An 18157-nucleotide genomic window follows, 5' to 3' on the forward strand; every position below is an offset into this window, starting at 1 on the left:
ATATCGCCTAAAGGAAGAATAATTTTTTGAAAAGATGATATTGTTTAATATACTATTTGAATTTTTAGTAATATTAATAATGATGCCAAAATTGTGTATGTAAATGGGATATGGAGAATATTACGTGATATGAATTATGATTGGATCCTCTGAATTGAAATACAGAACCAGCAGTCATATACATTTGTACAGACATGTTGTAGACCCTGCTGAAACCATAAATTAAGCAAAATCCTTCTCGTAAGAGTGCTTTTCTCCTTTCAGCCTTTTGTCTTACTATCATGATCCTGTCAGAGATGTCTGGTGGCCAGGCATGGTGGCTCACGCCTGTAATCCCGGGACTTTCGGAGGCTGAGACAGGCAGATCACTTGAGGTCAGGGGTTTGAGACCAGCCTGGCCAGCATGGTGAAACACCATCTCTACTAAAAATATAGAAATTAGCTGGGCGTGGTGGCGCTCACCTGTAGTTCCAGCTACTCAGGAAGCTGAGGCAGGAGAATTGCTTGAACCCAGGAGGCAGAGGATGCAGTGAGCTGAGATAGCACCACTGGATGCCAGCCTGGGCAACAGAGTGAGACTCCATCTAAAAAAAAAAAAAAAAGAGAGAGAGAGAGAGAGAGAGAAAGAAGCCTTGTATTATGGTAACTATTTGTGGAAGAGGAAGAATAACATTCATCAAAATACTCAACTGGTCGGTTCTTTTAAATGGCTACAATGATGATAAACTTTCTAGGGCTGGCACAAGAATTCCTCACCTGTGAAATCAGAAATGGTGAGTCCAGTGTCTCCTCAACCGGTGCTCAGCCATGTTGCAGGCGAGTTCAATGTCAGCTGACATTTCACACAGGATGATTTTCAGGCATGGAATGCAGATGGAAGCAGATTTGTGAAAACTCATTTCTGACCTTTAAAACAAAAGGTTTTTGCCATGGAATGAGCAAACGTGATGTAATCATATACTAGAGGCTAATTCAAAGCATGTTTCTAGTGCAAATGGATTTAGAAAAAGCAGCCCCCTCCTTGTGCGTTTTTAGCAAGAAGAACTGAAGCTATACTTCCAAACAGCTCTGCTGTGAATAGCCCTTAGCTCTTGCGGTCACATTCTTGGCACATTGATTTCTCTGGGTCGCTATCTAGTTCTATAGTGTAGCGAGGTCATAGACATTTATGTATTTGGCATCCATAGCTCTTTGGATGAAAAGTTCTTGCTGATCTCACTGTAGGGAAAATGACAACACAAAAATACCATTGCAGTAAACCAGCCATGAAAAATATCAAATTGGTGAAGAAAAGAGGGCAACCATTTTTGTGTAAGTAATAGATAAATACATTTTGTGCAGTTTTCACCATGTGTAAAGTTAGTAGAGCTAACATGGAGGGTTGAGAAAGACAAGCACTCTGCTTTTGGAAAAGGTACATTTTGTTGGAACTTCAAGGAGTGTAAAACATTCATTCATTCATCTTTTTGTTGAATGAACACAGTGACTTGGGGCCATGCTCTGTAGGCACAGAAGCTGTGGGCTGTCGGAGCACTTACAGAATAGCAGCCAAGGGAGGGGCTAGCAAGCCAGGGGCATAATCAGGCTTTCTTATCAGATTCAAGGCTTTATGGAAGAGATAATGATTGAGCAGAATTTTTGAAAATGGATGGATATTTTCTAACATTGGATGATGAGAAGGAATTCTAGAAAGATATTGGGTGAGATGATGATGAGTATGACACATCCTGCAGTGTGCTGGGGTGGGAAGCACTGGGCTGGGCTTATGCACCGGGTATCAGAGGCAAGCCTAAGGGAGGGAAACAGAGAAAATCAGGGTGGGTCTCAGACCGCACAGGCCGCTACGGTTGGGCTCTGTTCGTGATGGAAATCCATGCCTGGAAGGATTTTAAACTGGGAGAATTAAAATAAATTGACAGAAAAACCAACATAGTTTGCTTTCCTACGAAGATCCCCCACAGCTGCATGCAAGAGGGGCGTATAGAGTGCAGGAGAATGGCTCATCAGGACAGTGGTGATGCGTGCATGGGACTTCACTTGGGAAGCACAGAGGACTTCACTTGAGAAGTGCAGAGAACTTCGTAGCTGCATGAATGTGTAGAGTCAGAAAGAATGGGTGGCTCCTAGGACTCTGATTTTGTGTCTGGGCTGAAAATAAAAAAATAGAAGAGGAGAAGAGGAGGATTTTTTTAAGACTTTGGGCAAAGTTGAGAGGTATCTCTGGTAACCCATTTATTAGAGAGGTCAAATGGGTAGATTAATGTCAAGTACGAAGAACACGGTCAATAAGAGAAAGGGAAAGATTTGGTTTGTGTGTATGTATGTGTATGTATACATGTATATATGTATATGTATCTCTCTAAGTGTAGACACACACTTATGCTTCCTCATGTGTATACTTTCTGCTTACTTACTTATATATAGCTGCATGGAAACCAAAGAGTGGATGGAATTGCTAAAGGAAGGTCAAGGGAGGAAGGAAGAGGGCTCATACGGAGGCAGGCAGAAGAACATGGTCTGGAAAAAGAGTCTGAGACAGACTGTTTAAAGAGAAAGGAGAAGATCAAGGGTAGCTTAAAGAGGAAGGGAGCTAACATGATCAGATGCCACCGAAAGATCAAAGAAAATGATGACTCCAGTTCACTGACTGTACATCAAGAATTCGGAGGTGATCTAGGCTGGGACCATCTGAATGAAGTGATAAAGGAGGAGGTTAGCTTGCAGTGGGTTGAAGACGAAGAAATGCAACAAAATTGCTAAATATTTTTTCGGTTGTTATCATTGGTATCCAAATATCGGTGTAAGAGATAAAGCAAGAATGTTAAATAATTCACTAAAATTTGGACAGACATATACAGTTTCCTAAAAGAACATTGCATAGTTGACAGTTCCAGACCATTGCAAAACCCACTGTCTCTGTCAGCTTCCTCACATCATCACAGGAATAAAGTGGTTGGTGTTTGGAGATTTTAGTTTTGTGGTGTACGGTACACATTTCCCAACACTCAGGCAGATCTGCACAGAACCACAAGTGACAGTGACCGGCTTGGCTAGCCTTGCAGAGGAATGTACATTCTGTTAACTGGAGTTTTCTTTAAACAACTGGTTTTGAATTGGAAGGAAAGAATACTTTGAATTTTTCCAATTATGAGCCATAAGTGATTCATTCACTAACAATATTATTATTACTATTATTTTGGTTCTATACTCTGTGTCAGTATTTATGCTTTATTTTCCATGTAAGGAAGATAGTTAGACATTTCCCTGCTCTTCAGGAGCTCTCAGTTTGGCTGTGTTGGGTGGGAACAGAGACAGTTATGAGACAATGACAGCATGGTGTTTAAAATGTTATAAAAGCAGTGTCTGTATTGATATTGGTCATGTCATGACTACAAGCACTTATTAGCCACTATTCTAAATGCTCTGGATAAATCCTCACATTTAGTACTGAGCATCATTATGCTTATTTTAAGATAAGGAGTCCTGAGAGAGTGTGGGCCTATCCAAGCTGCCGGGCTCAAGGGTGGCCAGGGAGACCCACTGCAGGTTCGCTTCCCTGGCTGAAGCCTGCACTCCCAACCACTGCGCTAACTGCCTCCATTGCAAAGGCCTTAGGGGAGCACAGGGGTTCCCAGAGCTCAGTTGTCAGGGAATGTCTTTCTAAGGAAAGGAAGGGTGAATTTGAAATCCACATTCCAGTGTGGCAGCGAGTCCTGGCATCGGCAGCAAGAGGCACCCAAGCAGATGGTGCAGCTGGCAGGGCAGCTGCCACCACCTGTGCTTCTCCTAATCTCCTGCGCGGGTGCTCCCTGGGAGGTGTGGTGCCCTCGACTTCACCATGGATGTGGGAAGGAGAGAAGAAAGGCAAGGGCATTCCAGGAAGAGGAACCACATATGCACCTGCATAGAGCTGGAAAACAGTATGACCACGCTGTGATGAGCAGGTTCAGTGTGACTGGGAGGGCTGGGGGAGGCCAGGGTGTGGGGATGGGTGACAGCCATACAGACAGGCTCAGCTTCATCCACAGTGGGACCACAGGGCACCTGGGAGCGCATCTCACTCCTGCCAAGTCCCGGGTCGCTATATAAATGGTCAAGAACCAGGCTGGGAGGATTTGTCTGACTCCCCCAGAGCCAAGCAGCAGCTGAGCAGTAGGAGACAGGAAGGACAATCAAGGTAAATATAATGCCGGATAAAGATATAACCAAGTCCGATCTCAGCGATTCCATCATTTTCTGTCTTCACGCTGTGTTTATTGGCTCATGTGCAAATGTGCTGGTATTGTCTAGTGAGATCCAGTAATGCCAGTTTGTCTTCCCAGGCACACAGGCATTTGGAGGAGCCACATTTAACATGGTGTGTGGGGCACAGAAACAGAGGAAATCATTGCATAATGTAACAATGATCCTAAAACTGAATTATGTTAATTCATTTGAAAAGTTAAATCTTACTACTTTTAAACTCACTTTCTCCAGAATGACAAAGTTAGCAATTCAAGAGGTTATGCTTTAGTTTTGTGTAAAAATTCACTTAGAGCTTCTTATTTCCAAGTGAAAGACATTACTTTATATAACACGGTGTATGATGACCTCAGAGTTAGACTTTGCAGTTGAAAACTATTTTCTTTCTTTCTTTTTTTTTTTGAGACGGAGTCTCGCTCTGTCACCCAGGCTGGAGTGCAGTGGCCGCATCTCAGCTCACTGCAAGCTCCGCCTGCCGGGTTTACGCCATTCTCCTGCCTCAGCCTCCCGAGTAGCTGGGACTACAGGCGCCCGCCACCTCGCCTGGCTAGTTTTTTGTATTATTTTTAGTAGAGACGGGGTTTCACCGTGTTAGCCAGGATGGTCTCGATCTCCTGACCTCGTGATCCAACCGTCTCGGCCTCCCAAAGTGCTGGGATTACAGGCTTGAGCCACCGCGCCCGGCCGAAAACGATTTTCACACGCAAATGAATGTGACCCAGTGATGCTGTTCAGATGTAGCCTAGTCCTTCTCCCACTGCAATGTTCAGGACAGATCAAATCCCCTCATTTCTCTCTCTCTCTCTTTTTTTTTTTTTTTTTTTTTTGAGACAGAATCTTGCTCTGTCACCCAGGCTGGAGTGCAGTAGTGCAGTCTCCGCTCACTGCAACCTCCCTTTCCCAGGTTCAAGTGATTCTCCTGCCTCAGCCTCCCAAGTAGCTGAGATCACAGGCATGTGCCACCATGTTCGGCTAATTTTTATATTTTTAGTAGAGACGGGGTTTCACTGTGTTGGCCAGGCTGGTCATGAACTCCTGAACTCCTGATCTCAAGTGATCTGCCCATCTCGGGCTTCCCAAAGTGCTAGGATTACAGCACCCACGGTGAGCCACCATGTCTGGCCCCCTCATCTCTCTTGAAATCAGCTCTCTGACCTGTTAAGAGAGGGCTACCTTTTAGTGACACCTGCTGGAAGAACTAGACATAGCAGATGAAGAAATCTGGAAGGGACTGTTCTGTCCGCGTTTTCTCAGTTTACACTGGATTTCCACATACAGGCATACCACTGTCAAAACTGCAATACTCTCCTTACTTTCGGATGCTTTTAATGTCCCGGAGAAGGTGGCCTCATACTCCTGTCAAGGCTGACTTGCCTTGAACTGGTTAACACCTTCCATTAACTCGGTCATTGTCAGTTCATTAGAGGAAATAAAGGGTGTTTGTTAGTTCTAACCACATAATCCCTCAAAGAGAAGGGATTTAACATGGAACACTAATTGCCCGGCCTGAGAAAAGTGGGAACTCGGTTTAGGATAATGAGGTGGAAATTGTACCAACAAGGAAATCAGGAGATGGGTTTCTGGTGCAGCCTCGGGTCCTTGGTGGTCGGCCAATGGTGGATCTGCTGGTCCATCACTGGGGTCTCAGTTTCCTCACAACACATTTAAGTGCAGGTGGGGCAATGGAGGCAGTGAGGGAGTGCCTGCTGCGTCAGCAGATACACTTAAGGGTCATTTCCCATGGCCACTGGCTTTGCTTTGAGGGGAATCTGATGTTCTGGGTCTTAACTTCAGTTCTAAAATCATCATGTTAACACCTGTCTTGAAACAGTGTGTGGAGCTTCAGCTGGGATGGGTATGGGAGTGCCTTCTTGTTCTCTCCACTTCCCTTTTGGCTTTCTCTTAGGTAAAGTCAAAGGCTGGGCTGACTGATCGGCAAGCCAGCTTCGTTTAAAAAAGATCAAGTCTTTCAAGTTTATAAAAGTAGTACTGGTTGTTTCTAAAAACTGGGATGTTGATGAAATGTGCACCCCTTAGTTTTTATGTTTATACATATGTGTGCTCCCTTGCTGCTGACCTATTTTAACTTCCCATGAGTGCCTGACAGTGCTCAACAGTAAGACCCAAAAAGTACACTTGTTCTTTTGATATCTGAGGGGGATTGGTCCCAGGAACCCCCAGGATATCAAAATCCGCAGCTGTTCAAGTTTCTGATTGAAAATGCTGTAGTATTTGCTTATAAACTATGCACATTCTCCCCTATACTTTCAATCATCTCTAGATTACTTATGATACCTAATACAATGTAAGTGCTATGCAAATAGTTACAATTCTGTATTTTTTAATATTTGTATTTTTATTATTATTTTATTTATTTATTTATTTATTTATTTATTTATTTATTTATTTATTTATTTTTTGAGGCGGAGTCTCGCTCTGTCGCCCGGACTGGAGTGTGGTGGCCAGATCTCAGCTCACTGCAAGCTCCGCCTCCCGGGTTTACGCCATTCTCCTGCCTCAGCCTCCCGAGTAGCTGGGACTACAGGCGCCCGCCACCTCGCCCAGCTAGTTTTTGTATTTTTAGTAGAGACGGGGTTTCACCGTGTTAGCCAGGATGGTCTCGATCTCCTGACCTCGTGATTCGCCCGTCTCGGCCTCCCAAAGTGCTGGGATTACAGGCTTGAGCCACCGCGCCCGGCGTGTATTTTTATTATTTTTTAAAATTTTTATTTATTTATTTATTTTATTTTTTGAGATGGAGTCTCGCTGTTTCACCCAGGCTGGAGTGCAGTGGCATGATCTCAGCTCACTGCAACCTCCACCTCCCGAGTTCAAGAGATTCTCCTGCCCCAGCCTCCCAAGTAGCTGGGGCTACAGGTGCCTGCCACCATGCCCGGCTAATTTTTGTATTTTTAGTAGATACTGGGTTTCACTATATTGGTCAGGTTGGGCTCGAACTCCTGACCTTGTGATCTGCCTGCCTCAGCCTCCCAAAGTGCTGGGATTACAGGTATGAGCCACTGCACCTGGCCATATTTTTATTTTTTATTGCTTCTTCCAAATATTTTTGATCTGCAGTCCATTGAATCTGCAGACCCGAAAATAAGGAAGGTCAATTGCAATTGATTTTCTGATCCCAGCGACTTTGTGAACAAGCACTTTAGCAGAGCAAGTCTCAGCTCTCCTTGGTCTAATCCACGAGCTTGAGAAGGAATGAAATCGTTTTCTGGAAAATAGTGTAGATGTGGGCTGGGAATTTCATTGAGGAGCAAAGTGAAGATGCTAGATGGAAGAACTTTTATAAAGTTGTGTGAGTGTAGTCTTTGAAGCCTTTATAGTATTCCTATTTATGTATGTGCTTTAGCTATTGTTGGAAATCTGTAGATAAGTATCAAACGTACCAAAAAAAAAAAAAAAAAAAAAAAGAAAGAAAAAAAATCATTGTATCCTTGGTACAATGACTAGGATTGCTTCTGAACTGAGTTCCAACGAACAATGAATGGGATTAAAATTGTGTTACACAGGAGTTGTTATTATCATAAATATTATTTCATCAATATTATGTATATTACAATGGGATGAAGGAGATATGATAACTCAATTTTCCCTCTATGTAAGGAGTAAAAATACAATGCTACATTTTATGCTAAGGGAAGTTTTATACGAATGACAAATTTTGTATAAATGAAATTGCTAATGACTGATCTTGAGTAAAATAGAGGCATTATGGGAAATGAATTGTATTTCTAGGTAAACATACATACTTACACAGAAAGCATCCTTATCCAAATTTGGTAGCCATTTGAATTTAAATAATCTAATTTTCAGAAATATATTTACCTTACGATAGGTAATACATTGTACAAGGCCCTGTATGCAATCCTAAAGACCTGGGATTCAAATTAGGAAGGGGTATCTCTTCCTAGAATTTCAGTTTATTATGTACTTACCTATAAAAATTTATCTGCCAAAATATACTATCCAAAGAGGATCGAGTGCTAAAATATTCATTTTTGTATATTTGAATATGACTTATTAGAATTTAAGTCAATCTGGAGAAAATCTTTGGGAGTCCAACCATTTTTTTTTTTTTTTTTTTGAGACAGGGTCTCACTCTGTGGCCCAGGCTGGAGTGCAGTGGTGTGATCATGGCTCATTATAGCTTTGACCTCCTGGGCTCAAGTGATCTTCCCATGTCAACCTCTTGAGTAGCTGCAACCACAGGTGTGCACCACCGTGCCTGGCTAATCTTTGTATTTTTTGTAGAGATGGGGTCTTGCCATGTTGCCCAGGCTGGTCTTGAACTCCTGGGCTCAGGGGGTCGTCCTGCCTCAGCCTCCCAAAGTGCTGGGATTATAGGCATGAGCTACTGCACCCAGCCCAGCCCACACTCTGCTTCTCAGGAAGACAGTCCCTGAGCATGCCTCAGTGGTGAGAACAGGGCATGGCCAAAGTCAGTGGGCAGAGTCTTACAGTCCACTGGGTGAGCCTGGGTACCCTGGAGACCTTGCTATAGCACCAGCTTACAAGAAAGACTGTCTCTGTGGGAGAAAAGCCTATGTCTGCTTACTTGTGGAGAAAAACAAGAAGGGAATTCTGATAACAGATACATATAGCACCTTGGCTTTCAAATCAATCCAGTGATAAGTTTAAATATGTAATTTGGTGATGAGTTCAAGCATCTTTTCACATTATTTTCAGTTATATTACCGTTATAATGTATGTAACTGAAAACAAAATTTGCAATGGCTTCGTTTCGTACAACTGAAGATGTACCTACCCTATAACCTAGCAATCTCAATTCCAAATATTTAGCATAGACAAACATTTTCTTCAACTGTACAAGGAGACATGCATACATATTTATTGCAATATTGTTAGTAAATAATGTTGCAAAAATTTGGAAACAACCAAAATGTCTGTCAGTAAAGGAATCTATAAAGGAACTGTGTGGTCTGTCTGCACTGTGGAGTACTGTGGAGAAGTTAGACAAAAATACCTAGTCCTTTATGTGTAGACAAGGAACAACATAGAAAATATGTAGTGGAAGGGAAAAGGGAAGTTTTAACAACCATATAACATTTGATAGCACTTTTTTTAAATTTAAAAGCACAAAATATTTTAAATTTGCCCATATATTAGGTTTATTTTCATATATAGACAGTTTTTGACTTACAATGGTGCAACTTATGATTTTTGACTTTACCATGTTGTTAAATGTTTGCAATTTTGAGGTAATGTACAATAGTGAGTAAACTACATGAGATAGTCAACATTTATTATAAAATAGGGTATGTGTTAGATAATTTTGCCCAACTGCAGGCTAATGCAAGTGTTCTGAGCATGTTTAAGGTAGGCTAGGCTAAGCTCTGATGTTGGTAGTTCAGTTGTATTAAATGCATTTTTGACTTGCAATGTTTTCAACTTACAGTGGATTTATAAGGACATAACCCCATCATAAGTCGAGAAGTATCTGTATGTGTTTACATTTCATCTTGTATTTATCCACATACATAGAAATGTATGTCTGAAGAGGAGTGTCAAATACATGAGTGGTTACATCTGGTGTGGGAGGCAAAGCTAAAATTAAGATGGTGCTTAAAAGATGTTCATTTTATCTACAATGTGTTTTTATATATAATTTACGTAGTAAAAATACACACGTGAAATTATGAGTAGAAGCAACTATATCAAGGTATAAATATTAACAGTAGTTAATTCTGGATGTAGACAGTAAGGATTATTATTTTCTCATTTGTACTTTTCTGAATTTTTCAGAAATGTCAAAGCCTAAAATAAGGAAAATGGTTTATCTTTTTATATTTGCTTCCTTCTTGTATTGTTGAAATCCCATTTTGGGAGAATTATTAGGACTATTGTTTAATACAAGAGGAAAGTCCTTTCTATAACTATTAATTTTTAGCTTCTGTTTTAAGAGAAACCAGTGGTTTCCAGGGTATTTGGGTCTATACAACTTAATGTCTTATATGTTTATAGGGAGGATCTCATATAACTTACAGTTTCTTTTACCAATAGAGTATAGACATACTAAACAGCAATGCATGATAGATACACAGTGCATTCCATTTAGCAAGCAGGTATAGTCACTGAGTTATTTAATAACTTTAACTGAAAATAATAGCTCCTATAAAATTTTGCTCATTTTGGCAAAGTCTAGAGAAAGATAAAGTGATAGATGATAGATTTTAAAGTACTCTTATAAAGTTTTGAAAGTCAAGTATTCTAAGATAGAACAACTTTTTATGGTGGTAAAGAGTTTTGTTTTGAGAAATTAATGGAAGGGAAGTAAAGACAGTTTTTTGTTTTCATTTTATTCTATTACTGCCACTCTAGCATCCTATAACATTTCCCTGATATACTTCTCCTTGGTCCTAACATTCCCAAGTAAATTACTTCATCTTTGTTCTATACTCCTTGCATTAGAGATAGAAATTCAGCTCAAATTAGTTTATCAAAATGACAGTTCCTGGTGTCAGGGATCTGGAAAGTCAAGGAGTAAATTTGGTCTCAGGCAATCCTGGGTCCAGGGTTTTGTTTCTTTCATTTGCTATTTTGACCCTATGTGTTTCCTGGGCTTTATTCCCAGGCTGGCGCTTTCTAGTGTGAACAATATGAGTTAGTGGCCCTAGATGCTCATTTTCCTTAGAGCTCTGAACCCCAGAGACAGAACATGACTGTTTTATTCAGCAGCCATGTCAATGATTAAAAACACCTCCAGCTGGCCTTGCTTGGGTCATATGTTCCCCATGGAAGAAACAGTATGTCCGTGGAGATGCTGCCCCCAGTTAACCACCCTGTTCTGGGCAGGAAGAGGCCCCTGCTTGACGTCTTTACCATAATGACATGGAGTGGGGAGACTCATTCTCCAACTGATAGAGGGGCTCTAGGCAGAGCAGTCCCTAAGCCTTTGAAGTGTGCATGGCATTTGTTTGATCCTCTGTTGCATCACAAACACTATACATCCTAGTCCTGTAATAACTTGCTTGTCATCCCCCCACTGAACTATCTGGCTCAGTAGCAGGGATCCTATCTTGCTTATCTTTGCATCCTTATTACTTAACATGATAGGTGGCACGTAGCTGACACTCAACTATTCACATGCTGAATAAAAAAGATGTGAATTCATGAAAGAGAATGTTGGTTGTGGAGTAACGTCTCTCTCAAACTAATTCTTCTGTTGATTTAATACTTCATAGAAGGCCATTGTATTCCTGTACTGTGAAGAAAAATTGAGTAATTAATAATTTTAGGTAAATTCAAACAGTGGTATTGAGTTGAGTCGATATGTGACATCTAATACATCAATTATTTTCCAAACTAAATGTACTCAATTGACATGCTGCCATGTATAGAATTTGTTTTACTGGCACACAAATAAAATCTAAAATAAATGGTGTAACTGTCTAACGCTTTGCAGTGCTCTATAAGTAGCCACATTTGTCTGGCATCCTGTGACAAGCATATGGCCCCAGAGATGCAAAATTTTCTATAAACAGTGCACCTCCCTAATGATTAGCGTATGATGTGCACTAGTTCTATCTTAATTATATTTAGTCCTTTAGTACTGTATGTTTGATCATAAAAGGAAATTTAACTTTCAAGCTTCTGGAAATAATGGCAGAACACAGTCAACATATTGTAATCGTTCTTCACCTTTTTATGTTCCCAGAGACTTGAGGTTTAATAGAATAAGAGAAATTCCAGGGAGCGCCTTCAAGAAACTCAAGAATTTGAACACTCTGTGAGTACTTATTGCTTATATGTAAGGTTCCTAAAATTATTTGCTGGTTGGATTGCAATTTACCATGAAAGTCATTCTGAGTGTCAACAACAGCTAGTAGAAGAATGACACCTCGTAGATGTCTTATAATTGGGAAAATTCTGCTGCTTCTTTACACTGCCTACATTTTTATAACCTTTTGAACATGGAAGAGATTCTTATTTATCCAATTTATTTGTTTTCTATTGGTTTAGAAAAACTTCATGAGAGGAAGAAATACAGAGAAGGAGGGGTTAAATAACTTGTCTATGAGTCCCATGGCAAGAAAGCAACAGAAATGAAATAAAAATTCACAACTTCCTAACTGCAAAGTGCATGCTCTACTCAGTATGCTATTAGGCCTTCTTATTTGTGATACTCTAAAACAAAGAAAAACTTTGGAATCATGTAGAGATGCTGTTTTATGATAGTTTTAAATGAAAAAACATATCACATAGAGAAAAAAATGACAACTTTAGGGCTAAGCACCGATAAACGTTTCCAAGTTAAAAGGCATTTATTTTATTCACTCAACAGTATCTTTTATCTATTGTGGGCTACCAGTTGGTGGTTTTCTATTTGGATCCAAATGCACATGCCCCTGCTATGATAGAACTGATGGTCTGACATTGTGGGGCAGTCAGGTAGCCAACACCCAACTGTAATATGTCTGTAATAAAAAAACCTCTATTAAGTGCTACAAGGAGAAGAGAACTATGAGAGGTGACGACCGGAGGTTCAATGTGTAAAATCTTCCTATGCTGCATTTAGATTAATCCACTGAGTGAACATGCTGAGAGTTAAGAATGTTCAGTGAGGCTAGACCCGTATGGGGGTGTTTGTCTTCTTGTCATAATATTCTCATGATAGAGTTAGCAATTTTATCAACTTGGCGGAACTCACCATATTCAGGTCAAGCTAGCCCTTCTAACTTTAGAGCTGAGATCATAACTTTACACTTGTGTTTCTCCCATCTGGTTTCTTTCCAGTAACTGATGCCGGAACACACATATTTTTATCACAGTATCTCTGTTTGGGATGATGTAAGAATACAAGAAAGTAAGGACTGCAGGGTTTATTCTTTGTTTTAAAATAAAGCAATGATTATCAAAGTGCAATTACAAAAACATTTCCTGGAGTGCCTGTGGACACGCAAATTCCCGGCCCTCTTCCCCAGGGATCCTAATTTAGGACTTCTCAGGATGGGCCCAAAGATCTGCATTTGATTATTATTGTTTTTTTCTTTGAGACAGAGCCTTGCTCTGTTGCCCAGGCTGGAGTGCAGTGGCTCAATCTTGGCTCACTGCAACCTCCGCCTCCCAGGTTCAAGCAATTCTCCTGCCTCAGCCTTCTGAGTTGCTGGGATTACAGGTGCCTGCCACCACACCCGGCTAATTTTTGTATTTTTAATGGAGACGGGGTTTTGCCATGTTGGCCAGGATGGTCTCAATCTGCTGACCTCATGATCCACCCGCCTTGGCCTCCCAAAGTGTTGAAATTACAATCATGAGACACTGTGCCCAGTCTATTGAGTATTTTCTAATGAGTATTTCTGGGGTGTCCGATAGTTGAATAGCACCATCAATGAAGCCTTTCATCACTGTCTACTGAAACATGTATATGATAGATAACCAAATATTTTATTCATTAAATGGTGAATATGATAAAATGTTTTCAAATATTTTCATTAGAGATAGTTGCCATTTAAAAAATTCGAGGAGTGTGACAAACTGATAAAATCCATTGGGGTTTGGCCACATTTTGGAGTTACAGTACACAATTATTGATGAACATTAATTATTGATGAACAATCCACCTCTTCACTTGGCAGAAACCATAGATAATATTAATTTGTTTCTAAATATTTTTTATTAGAAAACCATAATGGAATAGTAATTATGCTGTTAATTGTAAGCCTCATTTTATACCAGTTGCTTTATATACATTATCTATATTCCTTTCTCTCATGCTTTGTGGTAGGTGTTACTAGGTTCATTTTATAGATGAGGAAATTGAGGTTCCTGGCTGTAATGTAATTTACCCAAATTGAGGCAGATAGAAAGGATCAGAGTCAGGGTTCTACACAGTTTGAACTGTTAACTGCTGGGCTATATGGTTTCTCATGATAGCATTCAGAAGAGTACTTCCCTGGAATACAGATGGTAGATCATTTAAACAGTAAGTTGTGTGTACATGTGGTTGGTGTGTGTGTGTGTGTTTGTGTGTGTGTGAGAGAGAGAGTCAGAGAGAGAAGGAGAGAGAGATTTCTGTCTAGAAAATGAGTTAAGCAATGAGACACCACTCCTGAGACTTGAGAGGAATTTGTTAGACTAGTTAAGTGAAGACCCAAAGGTCTTTACTAATTTATTGTAAAAGCAAAAGAAATAAGGACACATTTTTTAAAAATAAAGTTAAAATTTTCATGAAGAATATTACAAATTTTGACCATATGGCTCTTATACCAGCATAGCATCACAAAGCGAAATCAAGCATCTGGTGATTCTATTTCCTTGGGTTGCCTTTATAGTAAATTGCATAGAAATTCCACTGTTTTCTTACAATTTAGAAAAATGCCAACCACATTGCTTCTATATTGTAAAAGAGAGGGTTTTCTCAAAAAGAGTTGGCATTTTTGTATTAAACAGAGCTTGCTAAGAGGTTTACTTAATAAAAAATCTGGAAATGTTATGTACTGCTGGAGCATAAGTGCTAGAGGGTAAGATCAAGGATATGTTATCAGACCCTGAATTTCACCCGCTGCAGCACAGCAAAGTGGTGCCTGGCAGAGCTCTGTGACTTGCCAGGGTGCCTCCGCCTTCCAGTTTCTGGATGAAACTGATAAGAGTAATACATTTGGGAAACAGGCTCAAATTCAATTGTGGACAACACAATTATGCTTATAAAAAAGATGATTGAGCCCTAGAGGAACAACAATAGCTAATAAATGCCAAGGACAAAAGGTTAGACTATACCACAAAAATAAAATAAATGCATGCCACTATTTAAATAGCAGCAACAGAAATACGAAGATCTGATTCTAGAACTGACACACCTCACTCATCTGCATTCTGGAAGGAAGGCCTAATTGAAAAGCAAGGTGAAAAGAACCTTGAGAATAATGTCAAATGAGAGGAGCTGGGGGGGTATTTCTGGTCCTTCCAATTGTTTTGTGAAGTGTAGCAAGTTATTTAACTCCTTAAACCTTAAGTTTACTAACGTTTCCTCTGACGTTTTATTTTGAAAATTTCAAAGCTACCCAAATCGCAAAAGAAGGGCATGATAATTGCTGTGTATCTTTTACCTAAATTCACCAGTTAACATTTTGCCACATTCACGTTTCTCTCTCTCCCCACACTCATCTATGTCTGTTTATTCTAATTTGGCCGAATCTCTTCCAAATACATATGCTACGCTTTATTCCTAGGTAAGACATATAGCTATAGATGCAGTACGTAGAATGTTTAAATAAGTATCACATATAGTTAGTTAATGTATGTATTAATATTATTGTTAAATGGCGTTAAATTATATGTTCTATTTATTTCATGCTAGTAGATAAAATGCAATTGATTTTTGTATACTGATATTGTCTCTAGTGACCTTACTAAATTAAACCTCACCAATTCTACTCATTTGCTTATACCCTTTGGATTTTTGTAAGTACACTGTCATGTCTTTTGGAAATAAAAAGTTTTCTTTTCCAGTCTGTATACAGTCTCAGGGGACAGCACGTGATATTAGTGGTAGTTTTTTGTGTAAAGCTTGTATTGAGAAGATAGTGGCATATGATGAGCTAGTGATCGATTTGTGACAAAACCACTGATAAGAATTAGGTCATTTTGTCTTTGCTCTTACCGAATTCAAAAATAAATGCATTATTCTCACTTTTGCTGTTCAACAATCAACTTTATCACTAGTGGCTAATAGACTAATTTATCTCCACAAATTTGGCACTGCAGCATAAATTGCACTGAACTTCACCAACATTGAGACCAATTCTTCTGCCTATTGACCTGATCTGATCCTAGATGTAGTTCTCTTAGGGCAATTTCCACAAGCAATAGGGCCTGAGCACTGAATATAGTGCTAGCTTATTGGAAGATGGTCTTGGTAAGGCAATGTAAAAAGGACTCTGGCTGATCTCTTCCTAATAAATTTCTCTTATTATCCTACAAAACAAAATCACAACATCAGGAGAATCAAACCAAGTTAAATGGTCTTGTCTATTTTTCAAAATTTATTGTCGATCATGGCAGAAACAGTATGGGTGGCTATAGAGTGAATGAGAAGAATCAGGGCAGATCAGAGTAAACTTCCAATTAGTAAATAGTTGACTTTAAAATCTACTGGAAGACTTATTTATTTATTTATTTATTTATTTATTTATTTATTTATTTCTATGCCTGTACATTGTTAAATTTTGAGTATTACTCTTAATCTCTTGACTTTGTCACTATTTTGCTCTATAGAATAAAGGAGCATTTAAGATATAGTACTCCTATGGAATCAATTCAAAGGTGAATAACTGGATTTTTTTATTTTTGAGACAAAGTCTCTCTCTGTCGTTGAGGCTGGAGTACAGTAGTGGATCTCAGTTCACTACAACCTCTGCCTCGGGGGTTTAAACAATTCTCCTGCCTCAGCCTCCCAACTAGCTGGGATTACAGGCATGCACTACCACGCCTAGCCAATTATTTGTATTTTTAGTAGAGATGAGGTTTTACCACGTTGGCCAGGCTGGTCTCAAACTCCTGACCTCAGGTGATCCACCTGCCTCGGCCTCCTGAAGTGCTGAGAGTACAGGCATGAACCACCATGCCTGGCCTGGATTTTCATTGTCCAAAGAATGTTTCATCTGTGAAACAGATCAATAATGAGAATTTTTCTAAAGCCAATAAAATGTTTAATCAAAAATAAAAAGTAACATAAATACATAATTAAAAAGAAAGAAATGGCATTAATGTACGCACAATTTGCAATACTAAATATATTGCAGACTCCCCCCGACTAGAAATATAAAATTAAAAATTATAAAAGGATTTTCTCTTTATTGTAAACATGTTATATGTGAGGTGTTGTGGTAGGTGCTTTACAATGACTAAATATGTGACCTTGAGTAAATTGTTTTACTCCTTGGATCACAGTTTCTTCACCTACAAAGCTAAGAGATTATGTCTTCTAGTAATAAATGTTTACCCAATTTCCAAAAGAATAAAAGATGCAGCTATAGGCAAGATTCAAAAGGAAAGTTGTTATAATTACAGGTTAAAAAACACAGTATGTTTAATGGGAAAGTTTCAAGTCTCATAACAGGTGTGTTATTTGCCGACTTTTCTCTTTCAAGTTCAAAAGGCTGTTTTCAGATTCATGAGAAAATGACAATTAAACCAAGGCTGGGGTCTATGTTGGTACTGAAACTACTGCTGTTTTTTCCCTCGAGCGTGTCTTGTCTGAAGGGCTGAAGACACAGTTACCAGCCAAAGAGGTTTCTCTTTTCTTAAAGCATGCTGTTTGACATGGAAATTTTACTAGTTTTTCTTTAAAAATCCCTTAAAAGTTAATGATGAAATGTTTGCACCCATAGTAATTATTTCATCCTCTTATTCATTGTTCTTCACTTATGTGTCCTGTTAGTAGAAGAAAAAGGAAAGTATGTAAGTAGGAAATGTATGAGCACTAAATCAAATTTGGGATTTCTACCCCTTTGTAATTTTTTATTATGTTGTTTAAAAGTGATTTTTGACATAGTTTTTAAGCATAGTAAAACATTTTAGTAAAAACACATGAAATCACTATAACAGTGTAAGTATAAACATAATGATAGCTTTTAGAATCTTCTACCTGGGTGAGAGCTCGAGTTCTGACTTTCATTAGCTGTATGATATTAGTTTCCATATCTATAAAAGAGGATAATCATAGCTCATATAATTAATGTAATGATTAAACAAAATAATACATGTAAAATATAGTGTGAGGATGCAAAGAAGCTATATTAATTTTTCAGGGCTGCTGTAAAAAAAATCACCAAAGCCTTGGTGTCTTAAACTAAAAGAAATGGATTCTCTCACAATTCTAGAGACCAGAAGCCTGAAATGAAGGTGTGAGCAGGATTGTCTGCCCTCCAGAGGCACTGGG

General features: G+C 39.2%; 1 protein-coding gene across 1 annotated transcript in view; it reads left to right on the top strand.

Annotated features, from left to right (window-relative positions):
* The window catches only part of PXDNL (peroxidasin like), a 513952-nt gene that overhangs the window by 155831 nt on the left and 339964 nt on the right, over nucleotides 1-18157 (top strand). The window contains exon 2 of the mRNA XM_030937395.1: nucleotides 11933-12004. Coding sequence (XP_030793255.1) covers nucleotides 11933-12004 — 72 coding nt within the window. The remainder of the gene's footprint in view (nucleotides 1-11932; nucleotides 12005-18157) is intronic.

Source organism: Rhinopithecus roxellana, chromosome 9 (genome assembly GCF_007565055.1).
Source record: "Rhinopithecus roxellana isolate Shanxi Qingling chromosome 9, ASM756505v1, whole genome shotgun sequence".
NCBI lineage: Eukaryota > Metazoa > Chordata > Mammalia > Primates > Cercopithecidae > Rhinopithecus > Rhinopithecus roxellana.